Source organism: Mustelus asterias, chromosome 27 (assembly GCF_964213995.1).
Source record: "Mustelus asterias chromosome 27, sMusAst1.hap1.1, whole genome shotgun sequence".
NCBI classification, from domain to species: domain Eukaryota; kingdom Metazoa; phylum Chordata; class Chondrichthyes; order Carcharhiniformes; family Triakidae; genus Mustelus; species Mustelus asterias.
The window spans coordinates 36,164,658-36,186,676 of record NC_135827.1 but is presented as its reverse complement, the minus strand read 5'-3'; the positions used below and the strand labels follow the sequence as shown (position 1 = coordinate 36,186,676).

At 45.9% G+C, this 22,019-nt stretch overlaps 1 protein-coding gene across 1 annotated transcript in view; it reads right to left on the bottom strand.

Annotated features, from left to right (window-relative positions):
• Positions 1-22,019, bottom strand: part of htr3a (5-hydroxytryptamine (serotonin) receptor 3A) — a 44,517-nt gene that overhangs the window by 6,030 nt on the left and 16,468 nt on the right. Inside the window, exons 4-9 of the mRNA XM_078199156.1 lie at positions 20,534-20,578; positions 18,820-18,929; positions 15,175-15,344; positions 5,098-5,264; positions 3,508-3,718; positions 1,518-1,751 (exon numbers count right to left, since the gene is read on the bottom strand). Of these exons, the coding sequence (XP_078055282.1) occupies positions 1,518-1,751; positions 3,508-3,718; positions 5,098-5,264; positions 15,175-15,344; positions 18,820-18,929; positions 20,534-20,578 (937 nt within the window). The remainder of the gene's footprint in view (positions 1-1,517; positions 1,752-3,507; positions 3,719-5,097; positions 5,265-15,174; positions 15,345-18,819; positions 18,930-20,533; positions 20,579-22,019) is intronic.

Genomic DNA, 22,019 nt, shown 5'->3' with positions numbered 1-22,019 from the left:
TTATTAACAGGGGGTTGGAGTTTAAGAGCCGTGGGGTTATGCTGCAACTGTACAGGACCTTGGTGAGACCACATTTGGAATATTGTGTGCAGTTCTGGTCACCTCACTATAAGAAGGATGTGGAAGCGCTGGAAAGAGTGCAGAGGAGATTTACCAGGATGCTGCCTGGTTTGGAGGGTAGGTCTTATGAGGAAAGGTTGAGGGAGCTAGGGCTGTTCTCTCTGGAGCGGAGGAGGCTGAGGGGAGACCAAATAGAGGTTTATAAAATGATGAAGGGGATAGATAGAGTGAACGTTCAAAGACTATTTCCTCGGGTGGATGGAGCTATTACAAGGGGGCATAACTATAGGGTTCGTGGTGGGAGATATAGGAAGGATATCAGAGGTAGGTTCTTTATGCAGAGGGTGGTTGGGGTGTGGAATGGACTGCCTGCAGTGATAGTGGAGTCAGACACTTTAGGAACATTTAAGCGGTTATTGGATAGGCACATGGAGCACACCAGGATGATAGGGAGTGGGATAGCTTGATCTTGGTTTCAGATAAAGCTCGGCACAACATCGTGGGCCGAGGGGCCTGTTCTGTGCTGTACTGTTCTATGTTCTATAGGTTTAAGGTGAGAGGGGAGAGATACAAACGGGCCCAGAGGGCAGTTTTTTCACACGGAGGTTGGTGAGTGTCTGGAACGAGCTGCCAGAGGTAGTAGTAGAGGCGGGTACAATTCTGACTTGATTCCCAGTTTGGGTCACTGTCTGTGTGGAGTCTGTATGTTCTCCCTGTGACTGCGTGGGTTTCCTCCGGGTGCTCTGGTTTCCTCCCACAGTCTGAAAGATGTGCTAGTTAGGTGTGTGGCCATGCCAAATTCTCCTTCATTGTACCCGAACAGGTGCCAGAGTGTGGCAACTAGGGGATTTTCACAGTAACTTCATTGCAGTCTTAATGTAAGCCTACTTGTAACACTAATAAAAAAACTTTAAAACTTTAGACAGTTACATGGGTAAGATGGGTATAGGGGGATATGGGCCAAACGTGGGCAATTGAGAATAACTTAGTGGTAAAAATTGGGCAGCAGGAACAAGTTGGGCTGAAGGGCCTGTTTTCATGCTGTAAACCTTTGTGATACTAAGGAGCAGTTTAACATGGCCAATCCACCTAACCCACACATCTTAGTACTGTGGGAGGAAACTGGAGCACCCGGAGGAAACCCACGGAGAACGTGCAGACTCCGCACAGTCACCCAAGGTTGGAATTGAACCCGGGTCCCTGGCGCTGTGAGGCAGCAGTGCTAACCACTGTGCCACCTTGCCGCCCATTTTGTGCAATGTCTAAATAAAAAGAACTTCCATTTATATTGCACCCCAGGGTGCCTCAACATTTGCACCAACCGTCAAAATGCAGAAATATGTTTTGATGGATCTGTTAGTCTTCCCCTGCGTGCCGTTTCCCTTCTGCACAGGTGTGATTACAAACTCAGGTGTACTCAGTTTTAATCTTGTTTGGCCTGGGATTCATTCACCTACCTGTGCTGCCCTTCCTGTCCCTGGGACTATCCGGTATTTCACTGTGCTGACCTGTGGAATGGAATTGCTTCTTGTCACGGAGACAGAGCAAGATCGTGGCTTTGTCCAGAACCAGACGCTTCACCCACTCTGGCACGTGTGGCTGGAGGTCCTGTTTGTGTACCAGGCGCACGATTAGAATGGTCTCAGTCAGGCTAATCACTAGCAGAGCCATGCAGACCACAAAATACACACCTGAGGAGAAATGGGGGCGTGAATGCAGACAAAGAATAGGATTTGGTTACTGAAATAATTGTTACCTAAATACAAAGTTAAACTCTCGAACAGGTGACCTGAGACACCATTGTGGCAGTCAATGAGTTGGAGGCAGAATTTAAAGTTTTTTATTAGTGTCACAAGTAGGCTTACATTGACACTGAATGAAATTACTGTGATAATCCCCTAGTCGCCACACTCCGGCGCCTGTTCGGGTACACTGAGGGAGAATTTAGCACGGCCAATGCATCTAACCGGCATGTCTTTCGGACTGTGGGAGGAAACCGGAGCACCCGGAGGAAATCCACGCAGACACGGGGAGAACGTGCAAACTCCGCACAGACAGTGACCTGAGCCAGGAATTGAACCCGGGTCCCTGGCGCTGTGAGGCAGCAGTGCCAACCATTGAGCCACCGCGCTGCCCGTGTGTCATATGACATCAGTCAAAACAATACCCATTGACTCAGCCTGAGGATTTAATCTAAATATAATGCAGCATAATGCAGCAAACAGTCTACAGAATCTACTTGAAAAGAATTTGTGTGAATGACAGCAACCACAACTCATGACTGTAACTGCAGCTCCACCTCCTGGTAAAAGAAAGGTGATTTCACCAGTTAAATGCAGTGAGTGGGCAAATACAAATTATATAAATAAAATTGGTACCAGTCATTTACAGCAGTGCATCCGCCAGGCCTGACTGATAGGCGAATTACGTAATCATATTTGGGTGAGATGGTGATGATGCCATGTGCAGCCAGCTTTGCAGTGGCAGTGCCCAAGACATTGATACTCAGTTTGTTTGGTTTCAAGTTAATTTCTTAAGGAGACACTGCTAATTTAATCATGGGCTCCACGGTGGCACAATGGTTAGCACTGCTGCCTCACAATTCCAAGGACTTGGGTTCGATTCCCGGCTTGGGTCACTGTCTGTCTGGAGTTTGCACGTTCTCCCCGTGTCTGCTTTGGTTTCCTCCCACGCTCCAAAGATGTGCAGGTTAGGTTAAAATGCCATGCTAAATTGCCTCTTAGTGTCAGGGGAATCAGTAGGGTAAATACGTGGAGTTACGGGGATAGGGCCTGGGTGGGATTGTTGTTGTGCAGGCTTGATGGGTCGAATGGCCTCCTTCTGTACTGCAGGGATTCTATGGATCAGAGAGCAGGAGAAAGCAAGGACAGGTCTGTACCAACATCTGGTTCTTTCTAACTCAAAAATGATGGATGGTTTGAAACGGAAATAAGATGGGTTCCTGAAGGGAACAATCTTGCAGGACCATGTTCATACAGTGAGGGAATGGGATTGGCTGGATTGCTCTACAGAGAGCTGGCATCAACTCAATGAATCCCTCCCGTGCCGTGATGACTCTACGGATGGGATTTTCCCGCTCTTCCTGCCAATGCGAGCTTCCAGTCCCACCAAACTCGGCCCCTGCCTTGGGTTCCCCCGGCAACAAGACAGGCGAGCCATGCAAATTGCCATTGATTTCGGCAGGATGGGAAGACCCTGCCAATGTCGAACTGCCTCTGCCCTGCGAAAACCTACCACGGGGGTGCTAGAAAATTCCAGCCTCGGTCAGTTTTCCAAGGTACAATGTTGTGCTTCTCTTCAAACAATCCAACATGCAAGCAGTTCATTTTTATGAAAGCAAATGACAGATTATTGTTTCACTTGTTCCAAACCTACACCTGACACAAAACAAGAGCAGGCAGTGAAGCGGGGAATGTGTTCATTTACCTATCAGTGGAGTGCCGATGGCTGTAGCTGGAAGGGTGTCAGACACGATGATGAGAAAGACGGAATACCCTAGAAGAAGAGTAATTTTAAACGAAACTCTCTCGCCGCTGTCCGGAGGCAAATAAAACCCGATGATGTCCATGATCATCAGGAAGATACTGGGTAGCAGCAAACTCACTGCATAGAACAGGGGACGCCTTCGAATGACCAGCTAAAATAAAGCAAGAGAAGATTATCGTCAGGAAAATATCCTGGACTGAAGTTACACTGCAGATACATCACACTCTAGTTGGACACACCCGGAGTACTGTGTTAAAATCTTGCCATTATATCTTAGGAAAGATATATCGGCAGTGCAGGTTTATCAGAATGATAGCTGGTTTCATCATGAGGAGTAATTAAACAAACTAGAGCTGTATCCCTAGAATTTTGAATGTTAAGGGGTTAATGGGGTGGCACGGTGGCACAGCGCCAGGGACCCACGTTCAACTCTCGGCTTGGGTCACTGTCTGTGTGGAGTCTGCATGTTCTCCCTGTGTCTGTGTGGGTTTCCTCCGGGTGCTCCAGTTTCCTCCCGCAATCCAAAGATGTATGGGTTAGGTTGATTGGCCATGCTAAATTGCCCCTTAGTGTTCCGGAATGTGTAGGTTAGAGGGATTAGCAGGGTAAATATGTGGGGTTACGGGGCTAGGACCTAGGTGGGACTGTTGTTGATGCAGGCTTGATGGGCTAAATGGCCTCCTTCTGCACTGTAGGGGCTCTATGATTCTATCTGTTGGTTAGGGTGCATTGGCCATGCTAAATTCACCCTCAGTGTACCTGAACAGGCGCTGGAGTGTGGCGACTGGGGAATTTTCACAGTAACTTCATTGCAGTGTTAATGTGAGCCTACTTGTGACACTGATAAATAAACTTAAACTTAAACATTTGATTTACATTTTCAGAACATTAAGAGGAACTGATGGGGCAGATGGAAGGAAATTATTTCCATTGGTTGGAGAGTAGATTCTGGGGCCAGCAGACATAGCCTAAAGATTAGAGACCATCATTTCATAGAATCCTACAGTGTAGAAGGAGGCCATTCGGTCCATCGAGTCTGCACCAACTCTCTGACAGAGTATCTTACCCAGGCCCTCTCTCCAACCCTGTCCTTGAAACCCCACATGTTTACCAATACTAATCCATCAAAGAGGCAATTTAGCATGGCCAATCCACCTAACCTGCACGTTTTTGGAGTGTGGGAAGAAACCGGAGCATCCAGAGGAAACCCACGTAGACACGGGAAGAACATGCAAACTCCACACAGACAGACCACTAATCTCCACTAAGGGGCAATTTAGCATGACCAATACACCTAACCAGCACATCTTTCAGACTGTAGGAGGGAACCAGAGTATCCAGAGGAAACCCACACAGACATGGGAAGATATTCCACACAGACGGGGACCCAAGTCGGGAATTGAACCTGGGTCCCTGCCACCATGCCGCCCTTAAAAAATATGGACGCTTCACGAATTCCATAGCTTATGATGATGGTGTCACCATACAGCCTGACAAAGACCATAAAGTGTGAAGTAAGAAGCGACTTACAAAAAACTGCATTTCAGCGTAGCCCTCAGACACCCCTCTTTCTAGGTTAAATTCATTGAAGTGGGTTTCGACATAAAGAAGCTCCCATTCGCCTTGGTTCATGAAAACGCTCCTGTCGTATTTCACATCTTCCGGTGATCGCCACAGCGAGATATTAATATCTCGAACTGAAAGTATTGAAGCAAAGCGGTTGGACAGGTTGCAATCCAATTTTAGAATAATACAGCAACAACAACACAAAATTAACGTAGCGCCTCTCCATTTAGTGAAACGTGCCAAGCTGCTTCACAGAGCCATTTTCAAACAAACTGAACCACTAAAGGAGATACCAGAGCAGGTGACCAAAAGCACAGTCGAAGGAGTGAGTTTTAAGAAGCTTCTAAAAGGAGAGGGAGTTAGTGAGGAGGAGAGATTTAGGGAAGGAATTCCAGAACACACAGCCTAAGCTGTTGGAAGAATGGCCACTAATGGCAGACCAATCAAAATCAGGGATGCGCTTGAAGCCAGAATTGGAGGATCGCAGAGATCGTGTAGAGGTGTCGGGCTGGAGGAAGTCACGGACAGAGGAAGGGGCAAGGCCATGGAGGAATTTGGAAAAAAGGATGAGAAATGTAAATCGAGGCTTTGCCAGACCCAGGCCCAATGTAGACCAAGACACGATCAGTAATGTGTGATAAGGACTTATTGCGAACTTTGATATTGAATATGATTAGGAATGTGCATAAATTGACTGCTGCATTTCCTACATTACTACAGTGACCATGTTTCCAAAGTGCCCCATTGGTTCGAAAGCACTTTGGGACTTCCTGTGGGTTTGAAAGGAGTTAGAGAAATGGATGTTCTTTCTCCATGTTCTTTGGTGAAAATTGTGAGTACTGCCAGACCAAATTCCTCAACCCCTGCTCATGTTTAGTGAAGCTGGCGTAAAGAGATGAAACTTTACGTTGTGCAGTGGATGTGATTACTTAACAGCAGAATCAGATTAGGAGTAGAAAAGAGATATGCATCTAATCTAATATAATTGAATTAAATTAATATGTAATCGATAAATATCGCAAATAAACTATAACATGATATAAAAATTCTCCTCAATAACAAACAAATCTCATCAGTAAAGTTTATGTATTAGTGTCATAAGTAGGCTTACATTAACACTGCAATGAAGTTACTGTGAAAATCCCCTAGTCGCCACACTCCGGCGCCTGTTCGGGTACACTGAGGGAAAATTTAGCATGGCCAATGCATCTAACCAGCATGTCTTTCAGACTGTGGGAGGAACTCGGAGCACCCGGAGGAAACCCATGCAGACACGGGGAGAACGTACAGATTCCACACAGACAGTGACCCAAGCCAGGAATCGAACCCAGGTCTCTGGTGCTGTGAGGCAGCAGTGCTAACTCTGTGCCCCAATATGTCATGATCATCTTCATAAAAGAAATTAATGTTAAAACTTCCCCATCTATTGTGTTGGGGTCATTGTATCTAATATGTTACTTTGTAAAATAAAATGGTATAACCTCTTCCTTTTTTTTCCACACTGTCAGTACATCTGGTTCAGTCCTGTCATCTAATTAAAGCAGAATTAGATAGAATGGGCAAGACATTCTGACCCTTCCAGCTGGTGGAATCTTCCAGTCCTGCTGAAGGCGACCCTTCCCATGACGGGTTCCCCGGCAGTGGGATGGATGAGACACGCAAAATGCCGTAGACATTGGTGGGGACTGGAAGATCCCACCAGTGACCAAGGGCGAGCCCTTTGTGCCACCAGTAAACACATCGTGGGGAGTTGGGGGGGGGAGGGGAAGTGGGGAGCGGGGGGGGGGGGGGGGGGGGGTGGGGTGGGGGGGGGTGCAAATCCCAGCCAATGGTTCAATTGTCTATAACCATCTTCTCCTTTTGTACTTTATTTTGCAATATAGACAATCCTGCACTCCTGCAAAGTTTTGTTTTTGGGATGAATTTACTTCCCTATCTCTTGCCCACAGCTCCCTGCTCCCCCATTTCGGTGTGTGCCCCGTGACCAAACATCATAAAGCCATAGAGTCATAGAGGTTTACAGCATAGAAACAGGCCCTTCAGCCCAACTTGTCCATGCCGCTCCTTTTTTTTAACCCCTAAGCTAATCCCAATTGCCCGCATTTGGCCCATATCCCTCTATACCCATCTTACCCATGTAGCTGTCTAAACGCTTTTTAAAAGAGATTGTACCCGCCTCTACTACTACCTCTGGCAGCTTGTTCCAGACACTCACCACCCTCTGTGTGAAAAAATTGCCCCTCTGGACACTTTTGTATCTCTCCCCTCTCACCTTAAACCTATGCCCTCTAGTTTTAGACTCCTCTACCTTTGGGAAAAGATATTGACTATCTAGCTAATCTATGTCCCTCATTATTTTATAGACCTCTATAAGATCACCCTCAACCTTCTATGCTCCAGAGAAAAAAGTCCCAGTCTATCCAGCCTCTCCTTATAACACAAACCATCAAGTCCCGGTAGCATCCCAGTAAATCTTTTCTGCACTCTTTCTAGTTTAATAATATCCTTTCTATGATAGGGTAACCAAAACTGTACACGGTATTCCAAGTGTTGCCTTACCAATGTCTTGTACAACTTCAACAAGACGTCCCAACTCCTGTATTCAATGTTCTGACCAATGAAACCAAGCATGCTGAATGCCTTCTTCACCACTCTGTCCACCTGTGAGTCCACTTTCAAGGAGCTCTGAACCAGCCGCAGCTGGAATACTGTGTGCAGTATTGGTCCCCTTATATGAGGAGGGATATATTGGCATTGGAGGGAGTGCAGAGAAGGTTCACCAGGTTGATACCGGAGATGAGGGGTTTGGATTATGAGGAGAGGCTGAGGAGATTGGGTTTGTACTCGTTGGAGTTTAGAAGGATGAGGGGGGATCTTATGGAGACTTATAAGATAATGCGGGGGCTGGATAGGGTGGAGGCGGAGAGATTCTTTCCACTTAGTAAGGAAGTTAAAACTAGAGGACACAGCCTCAAAATAAAGGGGGGTCGGTTTAAGACAGAGTTGAGGAGGAACTTCTTCTCCCAGAGGGTGGTGAATCTCTGGAATTCTCTGCCCACTGAGGTGGTGGAGGCTACCTCGCTGAATATGTTTAAAGCGCGGATGGATGGATTCCTGATCGGTAAGGGAATTAAGGGTTATGGGGATCAGGCGGGTAAGTGGTACTGATCCACGTCAGATCAGCCATGATCTTATTGAATGGCGGGGCAGGCTCGAGGGGCTAGATGGCCTACTCCTGCTCCTATTTCTTATGTTCTTATGTTCTTATGTACCCCTAGATCTCTTTGTTCTATAACTCTCCCCATTCCATCATTCAATCACTGACACCTTGAGAAATCGCAATGATTCCAACAGCAGAATAAATAAAGAGAAACAGTCCAAGGATATGTGGGTTAGATGGATTGACCATGCTAAATTGCCCCTTAGCGTCAGGGGGACTAGGTAGGGTAAATCCATGGGGTTATGGGGATAGGGCCTGGGTGGGATTGCTGATATTTAGATATTAAAAGACCTCAGTCTATTCACATTAATTAGAGTTAAGTCATAACTGGGGCAGCACGGTGGCACAGCGGTTAGCATTGCTGCCTCACAGCGCCAGGGATCCACGTTCGATTCCCAGCTTGGGTCACTGTCTATGCGGAGTCTGCACGTTCTCCCCGTGTCTCCGTGGGTTTCCTCCGGGTGCTCTGGTTTCCTCCCACAGTCCGAAAGACGTGCTGGTTAGGTGCATTGGCCATGCTAAATTCACCCTCAGTGTATCCGAACAGGCGCCGGAGTGTGGCAACTAGGGGCTCTTCACAGTAACTTCATTGCAGTGTTAGTGTAAGCTTACTTGTGATACTAATAAATAAACTTAAACTTAAGTCGTGGCTTCCAAAAACAAAGGGGGGAATAAATATAAATGAGGCTCAGGAGAAAGGGCAGGGAGTGGGACTGCTACATTTTTCTTGTAGAGAACCGACACAGCCTGAATGGGCTGATGAGCCTCATTCTGTGCTGTAACCATCCTATGATTCTATTAAATCATCTGCCAGTAATTTTCTCAAACCAACCACTAGATGGTGCCCAGCAAAAGTATGGTTGTCTCACTGAATTTGTTCTGTTCAAACCTGCCTCCAGGAACTCGATCCTTGCCACTTTCAATGCCTACATATAACATAGTAAGAAGTCTCACAACACCAGGTTAAAGTCCAACAGGTTTATTTGGTAGCACAAGCCACTAGCTTTCGGAGCGCTGCCCCTTCATCAGGTGAGTGGGAGTTCTGTTCACAAACAGGGCATATAAAGACATAAACTCAATTTACAAAATAATGGTTGGAATGCGAGTCTTTACATGTAATCAAGTCTTAAAGGTACAGACAATGTGAGTGGAGAGAGGGTTAAACATAGGTTAAAGAGATGTGTATTGTCTCCAGACAGGACAGTTAGTGAGATTTTGTAAGCCCAGGCAAGTCGTGGGGGTTACAGATAGTGTGACATGAACTCAAGATCCCGGTTGAGGCCATCCTCATGTGTGTGGAACTTGGCTATCAGTCTCTGCTCAGCGACTCTGCGTTGTCGTGTGTCGTGAAGGCCGCATTGGAGAATGCTTACCTGAAGATCAGAGGCCGAATGCCTGTGACTGCTGAAGTGTTCCCCAACAGGAAGAGAACACTCTTGCCTGGTGATTGTCGAGCGGTGTTCATTCACCCGTTGTCATAGCGTCTGCATGGTCTCCCAAATGTACCATGCCTCGTCCAATACTTCCCCAGAGCGGAGAAGCTACGACATCTTCTCCGAGCCTTCAACATGTCATTGATGAAGACGAACATCTCGCCAAGACCATCCCCACACCCCCACTTCTTGCCTTCAATCAACCGCACAACCTCAAACAGACCATTATCCACAGCAAACTACCCAGCCTTCAGGAGAACAGTGACCACGACACCACACAACCCTGCCACAGCAACCATTGCAAGACGTGCCGGATCATTGACACGGATGTCATCATCTCATGTGAGAACACCATCCACCAGGTACACGGTACATACACTTGTAACTCGGCCAACGGTGTCTACCTGATACGCTGCAGGAAAGGATGTCCCGAGGCATGGTACATTGGGGAGACCATGCAGACGCTACGACAACAGATGAATGAACACCGCTCGACAATCACCAGGCAAGAGTGTTCTCTTCCAGTTGGGGAGCACTTCAGCGGTCACGGGCATTCAGCCTCTGATCTTCGGATAAACGTTCTCCAAGGCGGCCTTCACGACACACGACAGCGCAGAGTCACTGAGCAGAGACTGATAGCCAAGTTCTGCACACATGAGGACGGCCTCAACTGGGATCTTGAGTTCATGTCACACTATCTGTAACCTCCACGACTTGCCTGGGCTTGCAAAATCTCACTAACTGTCCTGGCTGGAGACAATACACATCTATTTAACCTGTGCTTAACCCTCTCTCCACTCACATTGTCTGTACCGTTTAGACTTGATTACCTGTAAAGACTCGCATTCCAACCATTATCTTGTAAATTGAGTTTGTGTCTTTATATGCCCTGTTTGTGAACAGAACTCCCACTCACCTGATGAAGGAGCAGCGTTCTGAAAGCTAGTGGCTTGTGCTACCAAATAAACCTGTTGGATTTAACCTGGTGTTGTGAGACTTCTGACTGTGTTTACCCCAGTCCAACGCCGGCATCTCCACATCATACATATAACATAGTCTGACTGCATAGTGCACCATCATTCCCAGTCAGAGAGTCATCAATCCCGCCTGTTGTAAATTACTCCCGGCTTTTTGGCTAAGGTCAAGTGTAAGTTACACTTGGTTGAAGTCATGAGGTTACACTGAGGCTTCATTTGAAGCAATTTTTTAAAGTGGCATCTCGGCCTTTTGGCTAAGTTGCAAATGAGATCGGGCCTTGGGGAGGATGCAGTGCCTGCTCTAATCAGCTTGGATCGTGTGGATCAAGCCCAAGACAGGAAGTGAGAGGCCTGTCTTGTCAGCTTGGATCGGGAATGTCTCACTTGCTGAGTCTCTGAATTGGACTTTGATTGGAATGAATTGGATATATAAACAAAAAAAAACTACTCATTGATTTGATACATGTGATTTTTTACAGTCTGAATATCCTCCACCGCGATTTGGGCAGCGTGGTGACACAGTGGTTAGCACTGCTGCCTCACAGCGCCAGCGACCCGGGTTCGATTCCCGGGTTGCATCACTGTCTGTGTGGAGTTTGCACATTCTCCCCGTGTCTGCGTGGGTTCCCTCCAGGTGCTCCGGTTTCCTCCCTCAGTCCAAAGATGTGTGGGTTAGGTTGATTGGCCATGCTAAATTGACCCTAAGGACAGGGGGATTAGCAAGGTAAATATTTGGGGTGACGGGAATAGGGCCTGGGTGGGACTGTGATCAGTGCAGACTCGATGGGCCGAATAGCCTCCTTCTGCACTGTAGGGATTCTATGATTTGGCTGGTGAAATAACCCTGCTTTTATCAGGAGATGTTGCTGTAGTTTTGCTTGTGAGTTCTATTTTGCTGCAGTTTACAGGGACTCTTTTTAAATAAACTCTGTGGGCTATTTGCTGTGGATTGTGGTTTAAACAGCCTGGCTTTATGAGCAAATAGGGTTTGCTTTCTGTAAAATAGACTGTTTGCTGTGTGAGTTTTGCCCTAAGTGCCGCCCCACATCCAACACATTGGTTGACACAAGAGGCAAGCTGACCATCATTAGACTTCTGAGCCACATCATCTAGTGATTGGTTGAACTGCAGTACACAAAATTGTTGGCACCATTCTGTTTTCCCTAGTTCCTGAAGGAATAAACGCTCTTCCAATGTTGCTGTCACTCTCATCCTATTTTTGAATCCCCCTATGACCGAGCCCCTCCCTGTATCTGTGACTTCCCCCAGCCCTACATTGCTACAAAGATCTCGGCATTCCTCCAATTCTGGCCATTGGCGCATCTGTGACTTTAATCATAGAATCATACAGTGCAGAATACTATAGTATTAGTGTTCTCTCACTATGGTGTCACTAGAACTGTAGTGATATTTATAAAGAATACTGTAACACCTATAGGCATAACAATATTCTAGCACTGATTTTCATGCACTTTTTAATGGTGGACATTTCATAGAATCATAGAATCCCCTACAATACAGAAGGAGGCCATTCAGCCCATCGTGTCTGCACCGACCACAATCCCACCCAAGCCCTACTCCCGCAACCCCACATATTTACCCTGCAAATCCCCCTGACACGAGGGTCAATTTAGCATGACCAATCAACCTAACCCACACATCTTTGGACTATGGGAGGAAACCGGAGCACCCGGAGGAAACCCATGCAGGGAAGAATGTGCAAACTCCACACAGACAGTGACCCAAGACCGGAATTTTATAGAATTTTATAGAAACCCTACAGTGCAGAAGGAGGCCATTCGGCCCATCGAGTCTGCACCGACCACAATCCCACCCAGGCCCTACCCCCACATATTTACCCGCTAATCCCTCTAACCTACGCATCCCAGGACTCTAAGGGGCAATTTTTTTTTTTTTTTAACCTGGCCAATCAACCTAACCCGCACATCTTTGGACTGTGGGAGGAAACCGGAGCACCCGGAGGAAACCCACGCAGACACGAGGAGAATGTGCAAACTCCACACAGACAGTGACCCGAGCCGAGAATTGAACCCAGGTCCCTGGCGCTGTGAGGCAGCAGTGCTAACCACTGTGCCGCCCCATTATTTCTGAGCCCCTTATCCCATTCGCTTTCATTAATTGAATGGGTCAAAGAAGTGATTGAATAATTTTCTCAGCTAAAGGAATCCAAAGTATAAAAAAATCGACACTATGAAGAAATGATTAAAGAAAATTAAACTTTGTACCTCAGAGAGAAGATAGTTAATTAAAGAAGGAACAGGTTCAAAGCATTTAAAATATTAATTGGTGGGAGATAAGGTGAACCCATAATCTTACTGAAAAGTAAGACTAACCCAAGTCTTCAGCTTGTTAGACAGTTTTGGCCACAATGCCATCATTCTTAGCCAGTCTCAAGATACAAGCAACTGATTCATCCATCCTAAAGTTTAGAGTTAAAGTTTATTTATTAGTCACAAGTAGGCTTGCATTAACACTGCAATGACGTTACTGTGAAAATCCCCTAGTCGCCACTCTCCGGTGCCTGTTCTCCGAGGGAGAATTTAGCACGGCCAATGCACCTAATCCCCACGTCTTTGGACTGCGGGAGGAAACTGGAGCACCCGGAGGAAACCCACACAGACACGGGGAGAACGTGCAAACTCCACATAGTCAGTAACCCAAGCCAAGAATCGAACCTGGGTCCCTGGCGCTGTGAGGCAGCAGTGCTAACCACTGTGCCACCATGCCGTCCTTATGGATAGCTCCATAGATAGCATAGGGTTTGTGCTGACCATTAAATCTTCCTGTTACTTTGTCAACATCAGCAAGGTTGATTTGAATGGAGACCATGGTCATTGGCACCAATAATTCTGTTGCTTGCAGGGCATTTACATGGAATATAAAGATCAACAAATTCACTAGCATTGTTCTGCATGTTGGTTTTTATTTATTTGTTGATTTTGTTCAGAAGTTGGGTTTTTTATGCAGGGATTCTGCACTCGAAATGGTGGCCGCCAAAAGGCAAGAGAGAGAAAGAGAAATACTGCTAGTTGGTTCATTAAATTTCTTTTTATTCATTCATGGAACATGGGCGTCGTTGTCTGGCCAGCATCTGTTGCCCATCCCTAGTTGCCCTTGAGAAGGTGGTGGTGAGCTGCCTTTTTGAATCGCTGCAGTCCATGTGCTGTGGGTTGTCCCACAATGCCGTTAGGGAAGGAATTCCAGGATTTTGACCCAGCGACTGCAAAGGAACGGTGATATATTTCCAAGTCAGGATGGTGAGCAGCTTGGAGGGGAACTTGCAGTGGTGGTGTTCCCATGCAACTGCTGCCCTTGTCCTTCTAGATAGAAGTGGTCATGGATTTGGAAGGTGCTGTCTAAGGGTCTTTGGTGATTTGCTGCAGTGCATCTTGTAGATAGTACACACTGCTGCTACTATGCGTCGGTGGTGGAGGGAGTGGGTGTTTGTGCGTGTGGTGCCAATCAAGCGGGCTGCTTTGTTCTGGATGGTGTCAAGTTCCTTGAGTGTTGTTGGAGCTGCACCCATCCAGGCAAGTGGGGAGTATTCCATCACACTCCTGACTTGTGCCTTGTAGATGATGGATAGGCTTTGGGGAGTCAGGAAATTAAATTAAATGATTTCAAGGAAATTTAAAATCTATGATAGTTACATTGGCTTGGTTGTAAGATGATCAAAAGATAACTTAAATACATTATAATAATATGATAAATGTTTGTAGTAACCTATCAGAGAAGCTGCATGCCAAGATTGGTGAACTGCAGTATAAAAGGGATTAAGGTCAATGGGCTGAATGGTCTTTCCTGGTCTTTGGTATCGTTACTGTTCCTATTCTCAGCCTGTCTTTTAACAATGTTTTCAGCTAAAGGTTCACAGAAGTACCAAACTTCGCCGGGGTCCTGGAATTTTAACTTCAATAGCCTTGGTGAGTGACTGGAACAAGCTGCCAGAGGCAGTAGTAGACATTGGTACAATATTGTCCTTTAAAAAACATTTAGATAGTTACATGAGTAAGATGGGTATAGAGGGATATGGGCCAAATATGGGCAATTGGGACTAGCTTAATGGTAAAAACTGGGCGGTATGGACAAGTTGGGTGGAAGGCCCTGTTTCCACGCTGTAAACCTCTATGATTCTATGGCCCTCTGGCAGAGGCAAGAGTCATGATACATTTAGAACCATGAAGATTTTTACTCTGTCCAACATTGAATCAACACCCATTGTCATCTCTTTTTTCTCAATTGAGGTCAAAAATATTCCCCCCCCCCCGCCCCCCTACCAGCCCCCACCCCCTTGCCCCCTCTCCCTGTCCTTTTCACTCAAACTCCCATTTTTCTTCCAAAAGCACAACAAATAAAATAGACGTTTCTTTGAGCTTTCGCTGTTACTTACTGTTGTGTAGCCAGCTTGTGAATGTGAATGTACAGTTCTGGACATCAAATGGGAAGTTGTAGATGTCCAAGCTACAAGCGGTGACTACCTGGATGGGCTTGTAATTCTTCACCTGGCCTCCAAAGTCAACGTAAATGTACGGAATATCAGGTGATTTACCTACATCAACGCTAAGAAAATACATGTTTAGTTTATTATCAGTTCAAAGACGTGTGGGTTAGGTGGATTGGCCATGCTAAATTGCCCCTCAGTGTCAGGGGGGACTAGCTAGGGTAAATACAAGGAGTTATGGGGATAGGGCCTGGGTGGGATTGTGGTCAGTGCATACTTGATGGGCTGAATAGCTTCCTGCTGCACCGTAGGATTTTATTATTGTCACAAGTAGACTTTAACACTGCAATGCAGTTACTGTGAAAATCCCCTCGGCGCCACACTCCAGCGCCTGTTCGGGTACACTGAGGGAGAATTTAGCATGGTCAATGCATCTAACCAGCAAGTCTTTTGGACTGTGGGAAGAAACTGGATCACCCAGAGGAAACCCACAGAGACAACGTGCTGACTCCACTCAGATTGTGACCCAAGCTGGGAATCGAACCTGAGTCCCCGACGCTGTGGGGCAGCAGTGCTAACCACTGTGCCACCGTGCCATCCCACCACCATTGCACCACCACAAGGACTTGTTGAAGTGAATTTGAAAGGCAGCTCGAGGTTGAAAGGAATAGGAGGATATGGTGATAGAGTGAGATGAAGTAGGGTGGCTGGAGACACATGGAGTATACACTTCAACATGGTTAGGTCTTAGAAATCTTAGAAATCTTCTTAGAAACCCTACAGCACAGAAAGAGGCCATTCGGCCCATCGAGTCTGCACCGACCACAATCCCACCCAGGCCCTACCCCCATATCCCCCCACTAATCCCTCTAACCTACACATCCCAGGACACTAAGGGCAATTTTAGCATGGCCAATCAACCTAACCCGCACATCTTTGGACTGTGGGAGGAAACCGGAGTACCCGGAGGAAACCCACGCAGACACGAGGAGAATGTGCAAATTCCACACAGACAGTGACCCAAGCCGGGAATCGAACCCAGGTCCCTGGAGCTGTGAAGCAGCAGTGCTAACCACTGTGCTACCGTGCCGCCCCACCACCATTGCACCACCACAAGGACTTGTTGAAGTGAATTTGAAAGGCAGCTCGAGGTTGAAAGGAATAGGAGGATATGGTGATAGAGTGAGATGAAGTAGGGTGGCTGGAGACACATGGAGTATACACATGGAGGTCAAATGGCCTGCTTCTGTGTTGAAGATCTCATGTAACTCTATGTGATAACGAAGAAGAAATTCTCAATTTATATTGGCAGAATTTAGAGTCATTCCCCTAAACACCAACAATTGGTTAAGTTCAGGCTGAAATCAAAGGGTTCACACACCTGAAGTTGTAAGCATAATATAGTAGCTGAGTGTAAATTTGTCTAAAACCCTTATTACTTCCTGTTATTCACACTTTCATTTATCAGTTAATGCTGAATTGTTAACAACCTTAAGACAAGAAGACCAACTGGTTATTGGTGAGTTCAATGCATATTATTAAAATTGTTACAAAGTTTATGAGGAACTGCAGAACCATTGGGTCCCCTATCCCAGTTGTGAGATTGGGTGAAATTCTCTGGAAATAGGCTTTCAATTTCAGTTCATTTCAATTCAACTTTGTAACTGGCTGCTCAAAGGTGAATGGGAAAAGCTGGGCTTGATCTGCTGGCCAATTTTATTCCATTCTTCAATTCCATACACCTCGACCCAAGAACGGCAAACACAGGTGAGAATTCACGGTACGACACCATGTATTTATTGGAGAAAGACAAAATACCCGAAGACGTTTGATGTGAGCAATTATTGGGCACAATTTGTCATTGATGTGAAGACAGGTGAGCGAAAGCTTGGTCAAAAAGGTAGATTACATAAGAATCCCACAAAAGGCAGGAAGAATGAAGAGATTTAGTGACGGAATTTCAGAGCTTAGGTCCCTGTCAGCTGGAGGCACGACCACCATTTGTAGAACAATGCACATAGCGATGCACACAAAAGGGCAGAATTGAAGGAACATAGAGCTCTCGGAGGGTTAGAGTGCTGGAGGAGGTTACAGAGATGTTTCTGTGTCTCAACACTTTTATGTTCAGGCGCCATATTCAACTTTCTACCTCCTTATTTCTCTTTGGGAATTACTGTTGAAGATTATGGAAACACTTTGTTCCAAGACCCTCATTCCTCACTGTCAACATGGTTCTCACCAAATCTTGGATGAAGTGGGATGTGAAATCAAAGCACAAATTCTGAGATTTTATTTGATCGTGACAAAAAAAATCATTAAAATATAGACGGATATGGACTAAGGGCAGGCAGAAGGGATTAGTTTAATTTGGCGTCATGTTCGGCACAACATCGTGGGCTGAAGGGCCTGTTCCTGTGATATACTGTTCTATGTTCTATGTTCTATATTCAATAACTAATGTGCTCAGAGCATAAGCTGAGAGGGATGTTGGATCTGAATTAAAACAAAATCATACTTTTTTGTAATTAGAGTTTGAAAACTACCACTGAATACATATAAATTATCTGGAGGAAAATGTGGGTGGTTTGATCAGTAAATTTGCGAGTGACACGAAGATTGCTGATAGTGCCGGGGATTGTCAGAGGATACAGCAGGATGCAGATAGATTGGAGACTTGGGCACAGAAATGGCAAATGGAGTTTAATCCGGACAAATGCGAGGTGATGCATTTTGGAGGATCAAATTTAGGTGTGAATTATACTGTAAATGGCAGAAGTCTTAACATACAGAGGGATCTGGACGTGCAGGCCCACAGTTCCTTAAAATTGGCAACACAGATGCACAAGATGATTAAGAAGGCATATAGCATGCTTGCCTTCATCACCCAGGGCATTGAGTACAAGAGTTGGGAAACCATGATGCCGCAATATAAAACCTTGGTTAGGCCGCTTTTGGAATATTGCGTGCAGTTCTGGTCGCCACACTACCAGAAGGACGTGGAAGCTTTGGAGGGAATGCAAAGAAGGTTCACCAGGATGTTGCCTGGTCTCGAGGGTGTTGACTATGAGGTGTTGACTGGAAAGACAGAGACAGAGGCTGAGGGGAGACCTGATAGAGGTCTTCAAAATTATGAGAGACATCGATAGGGTGGATAGTCAGAGGCTTTTTCCCAGGGTGGAAGTGCCAATTACAAGGCGGCACAGGTTCAAGGTGAGGGGGGAAAGTTTAAGGGAGATGTGCGGGGGAGGGTATTCACGCAGAGAGTCGTGGATGCCTGGAACGCGCTGCCAGAGGAGGTGGTGGAAGCAGACACATTAGCAACATTTCAGAGGCATCTGGATGGGTACATGAATAGGGAGGAAATAGAGGGACACGGACCACGTAAGGGCAGGTTTTGTTTTAGTTTAGTTAGGGCATCATGAATGGTAAGAATTGGAGGGCCGAATGGCCTGTTCCTGTGCTGTACTTTTCTTTGTTTTTTGGTCTTTGTTTGCATCCACTATGCTGGCCTGGTTCAATGATGTCCTTGAAACCAACCCTAGATACTTGCTGTAGTTTCTTTCCCACTGTTGTTTTAATACTAAGATTACTTACAATTCATTGATTAGAATATCCGGCACCCAGATGTTTGCAGTGGGAATCGATATCTGCTTGATATCATCAAAGTCCTGGGGATTCCACACCAAGAATTCATCGGTCCAAATCTGAAAGACATTGGGCAATGTGTTTCTCCGGATTTGTGCAGTATTCCATACAAGTATTTTACCTACAATGTAAGTGAGTGGTTGGCCTATTTTTACTGAGATATGGACGCTAACATTCAGATAATTCAAATATATACACAGTAAAAATATCCAAACTTGTGAATATTCAATTGAAAAAAAAGCAGATTTCAGTCTAAGCTGATCAGTGAGATTTGGTTTAGTATGAATGTTGAAGCTGGTGTGGTGAGTCTTGACTCTCTGTCTTCAGAAGAGAGTTTGGTCAATCTCTGGGTGGGGCAGAATCATAGAATCCTACAGTGCAGAAAGAGGCCATTCAGCCCATCGAGTCTGCACTGGCCACGATCCCACCCAGGCCCTATCCCCACAACCCCATGCATTTACCCAAGCTATTCCCCCTAACATTGAGGGGCAATTTAGTATGGCCAATCCATCTACCCTGCACATCTTTGGACTGTGGGAGGAAACCAGAGCACCCGGAGGAAACCCACGCAGACATGGGGAGAACGTGCAAACTCCACACAAACAGTGACCCAAGCCGAGAATTGAACCTGGGTCCCTGGTGCTGTGAGGCAGCAGTGCTAACCACTGTGCCACCGTGCCAATCATGTCATATGGAAGGTACGTGTCTATAGCATTAGGTCCGTGTGATCTCCAGATTTCTGGGTTGGTTCAATTGCCTGAACAGCTTGAAGAGGAATTACTCAGAGTATTATTCAGGGTGGCACAGTGGCACAGTGGTTAGCATTGCTGCCTCACAGCGCCAGGGACCTGGGTTCAATTCTGACCTTGGGTCACTGTCCGTGTGGAGTTTGCACGTTCTCCCCGTGTCTGTGTGGGTTTCCTCCGGGTGCTCTGGTTTCCTCCCACAGTCCAAAGGTGTGCGTGTTAGGTTGATTGGCCGTGCTAAGATGCCCCTTAGTGTCAGGGAGACTTGCAGGGTGAATACGTGGGGTTGCGGGGATGGGGCCTGGGTGGGATTGTTGTCGGTGCAGACTCAATGGGCTGAATGACCTCCTTCTGCACTGTATGGATTCTATTTTTTAATCCTCTTATTGGTTCTCGATCTATCTCTCTTTCCCTTTTTTTCCATCTCTCTCAAGAGATTATTTGGTTGTGGAGGGAAAGGTGGTGTGGAGGGAAATGGAGTATTTAATCAAGATGCTTCAGTCATCCTGATGTGTCGGGCAGGCTCGATGGACCAGCTGATCTTTCCTTGCATGTTCATACGATCTGGTATAAACTTCTTTACCGGGCCAGAGATTTGTGGGCTTGAGGATTTATGTATACAACCTAAGCTGACACTCCAGCTTCTGGGATAGGATAAGAAATGGTGAAAGACAAATGGAATAATGAGAAGGCTGTTCCCCAATGGGTGGACGGGCCTTTGTGACCTGAACCTCACTTATGGTGTGTTTGCTGCTTCAGCACTGATGCACCGGTACAAGCAAAGGAAGGCAATAGTGTCGCAAAAGAGACACAATGAAACGGTTTGGCGAAGCGATGGACACCTGATTCTAAACAAAATTCTACCCCCCGTTTCCTTAACCTAATGCTCCAATTGCAATCAAGTTTCACATTCTTACCTGTCGATACCAGATGTAGGTGGTTAAGACTTGATTTTTCTCATCCTGAAATTAGACAAATCACAACATTAACCACAGAGATGTTATCAGTTATAAGTGAAGAGGGGGTGATCTATCGATACATGTTGCTCCAACATTGTGTTTAGCTCCGGAACAGTGGGTGTTTTGAGTTGTGCGTGCATGTCTTTGCATCTGTGTTTTGTGTGTGTTTGATTGATATTAGGCTTAAACATAGGAATAAAATGCCATTCAGCCCTTTGAGCTTGTCCCACCGTTCAACTATATTATGATCTCAAATCCATTTAACCGCCTTTGATCATATCCCTTACCTAAACGTTTTGACAGTCTAAGTTACCTCAGCACTGAGGTTGGAATTATATGATCTCGCTCGGGCAAGGCTCGTAAAATCCCGCCCAAGGCCAACGAAGAATTCTATTCTGCGAACCTTGCTCGCCCCGATTCCGGGGCGGGTTGTGCCGGTAAAATTCCGACCAAAGTGTTTTTGGGGAGAGAGTTCAGATTTCCATACCTTTTGTGTGAACAAGTGTTTCCTGGTTTCATCTCTGAATGACCTAACTCAAATTATGTGCTCCCTTGTTTAAGTCTCCACCAAACGGAAAAATTAGTTTCTCTTTATCGACCCTATTTGTCGTGTTCAATCCATTGATCAAATCACCCTTCAATTCCCAATACTCCAAGGAATAAGAATCAAGCTTAAGTAACCAGTCCTCATTATTTAACTGTTTAATCTATGGTGAATCTGCACTGTAGTCTCGCTAAGGCCAATGTGCATTGGTCAGAAATGAATACAGAGGTTGGAATTTTACCGTAGCGCACTGCCCAGAATTTGTGCAGGCGAGGCTTGCTGAATGGAATTCTCTGTTGGCCTCGTGTGGGATGTTACGAGCCTCGCCACAGCGAGGTCATAAATTCCCATCCAGTTACTCCAGATGGGGTCTGGTTAAGGCTTTATACAACTGAAACATAACTCCTCTCCTCTGTAGCTTAGCCTTCATGAAATAAAGACCAGCACTTTATCAGACATTTTCAATGTTTTGTATCTTTGATTTTAATGATTGCAGTATGAATAATGAAGAAAAATCACTGGTTTTACAAGATCTATGTGCACGTGTTTCATTTGTGGACCCTTTGTCTCTCAGTTAGAAATTCACTAAAGCAACTCTTAGCGGCAGGATGCAGAGCAAAGGTCTCACAGTGATTACAATGTAGGCATTGCTCGAGAGGCTTAAATTTAGTACCTAACCCTAGTTAGAACTACCAGATTGCTAGGCCATGTCACGAGTGGGCAGTTAAGAGTCAATCATATGTGGCACTGGAGTCACATACAGAGAAACTGGTGAAGCAGATGAAGTTTCCTTCCCTAAGGGACATCCGTGAATGGGACTGGATGCAGGGATGTTGTTTCCTCTGACTGGGAGGTCCAGAACAATGGGTCACAGTCTCAGGACACAGAGGAGGCTATTTA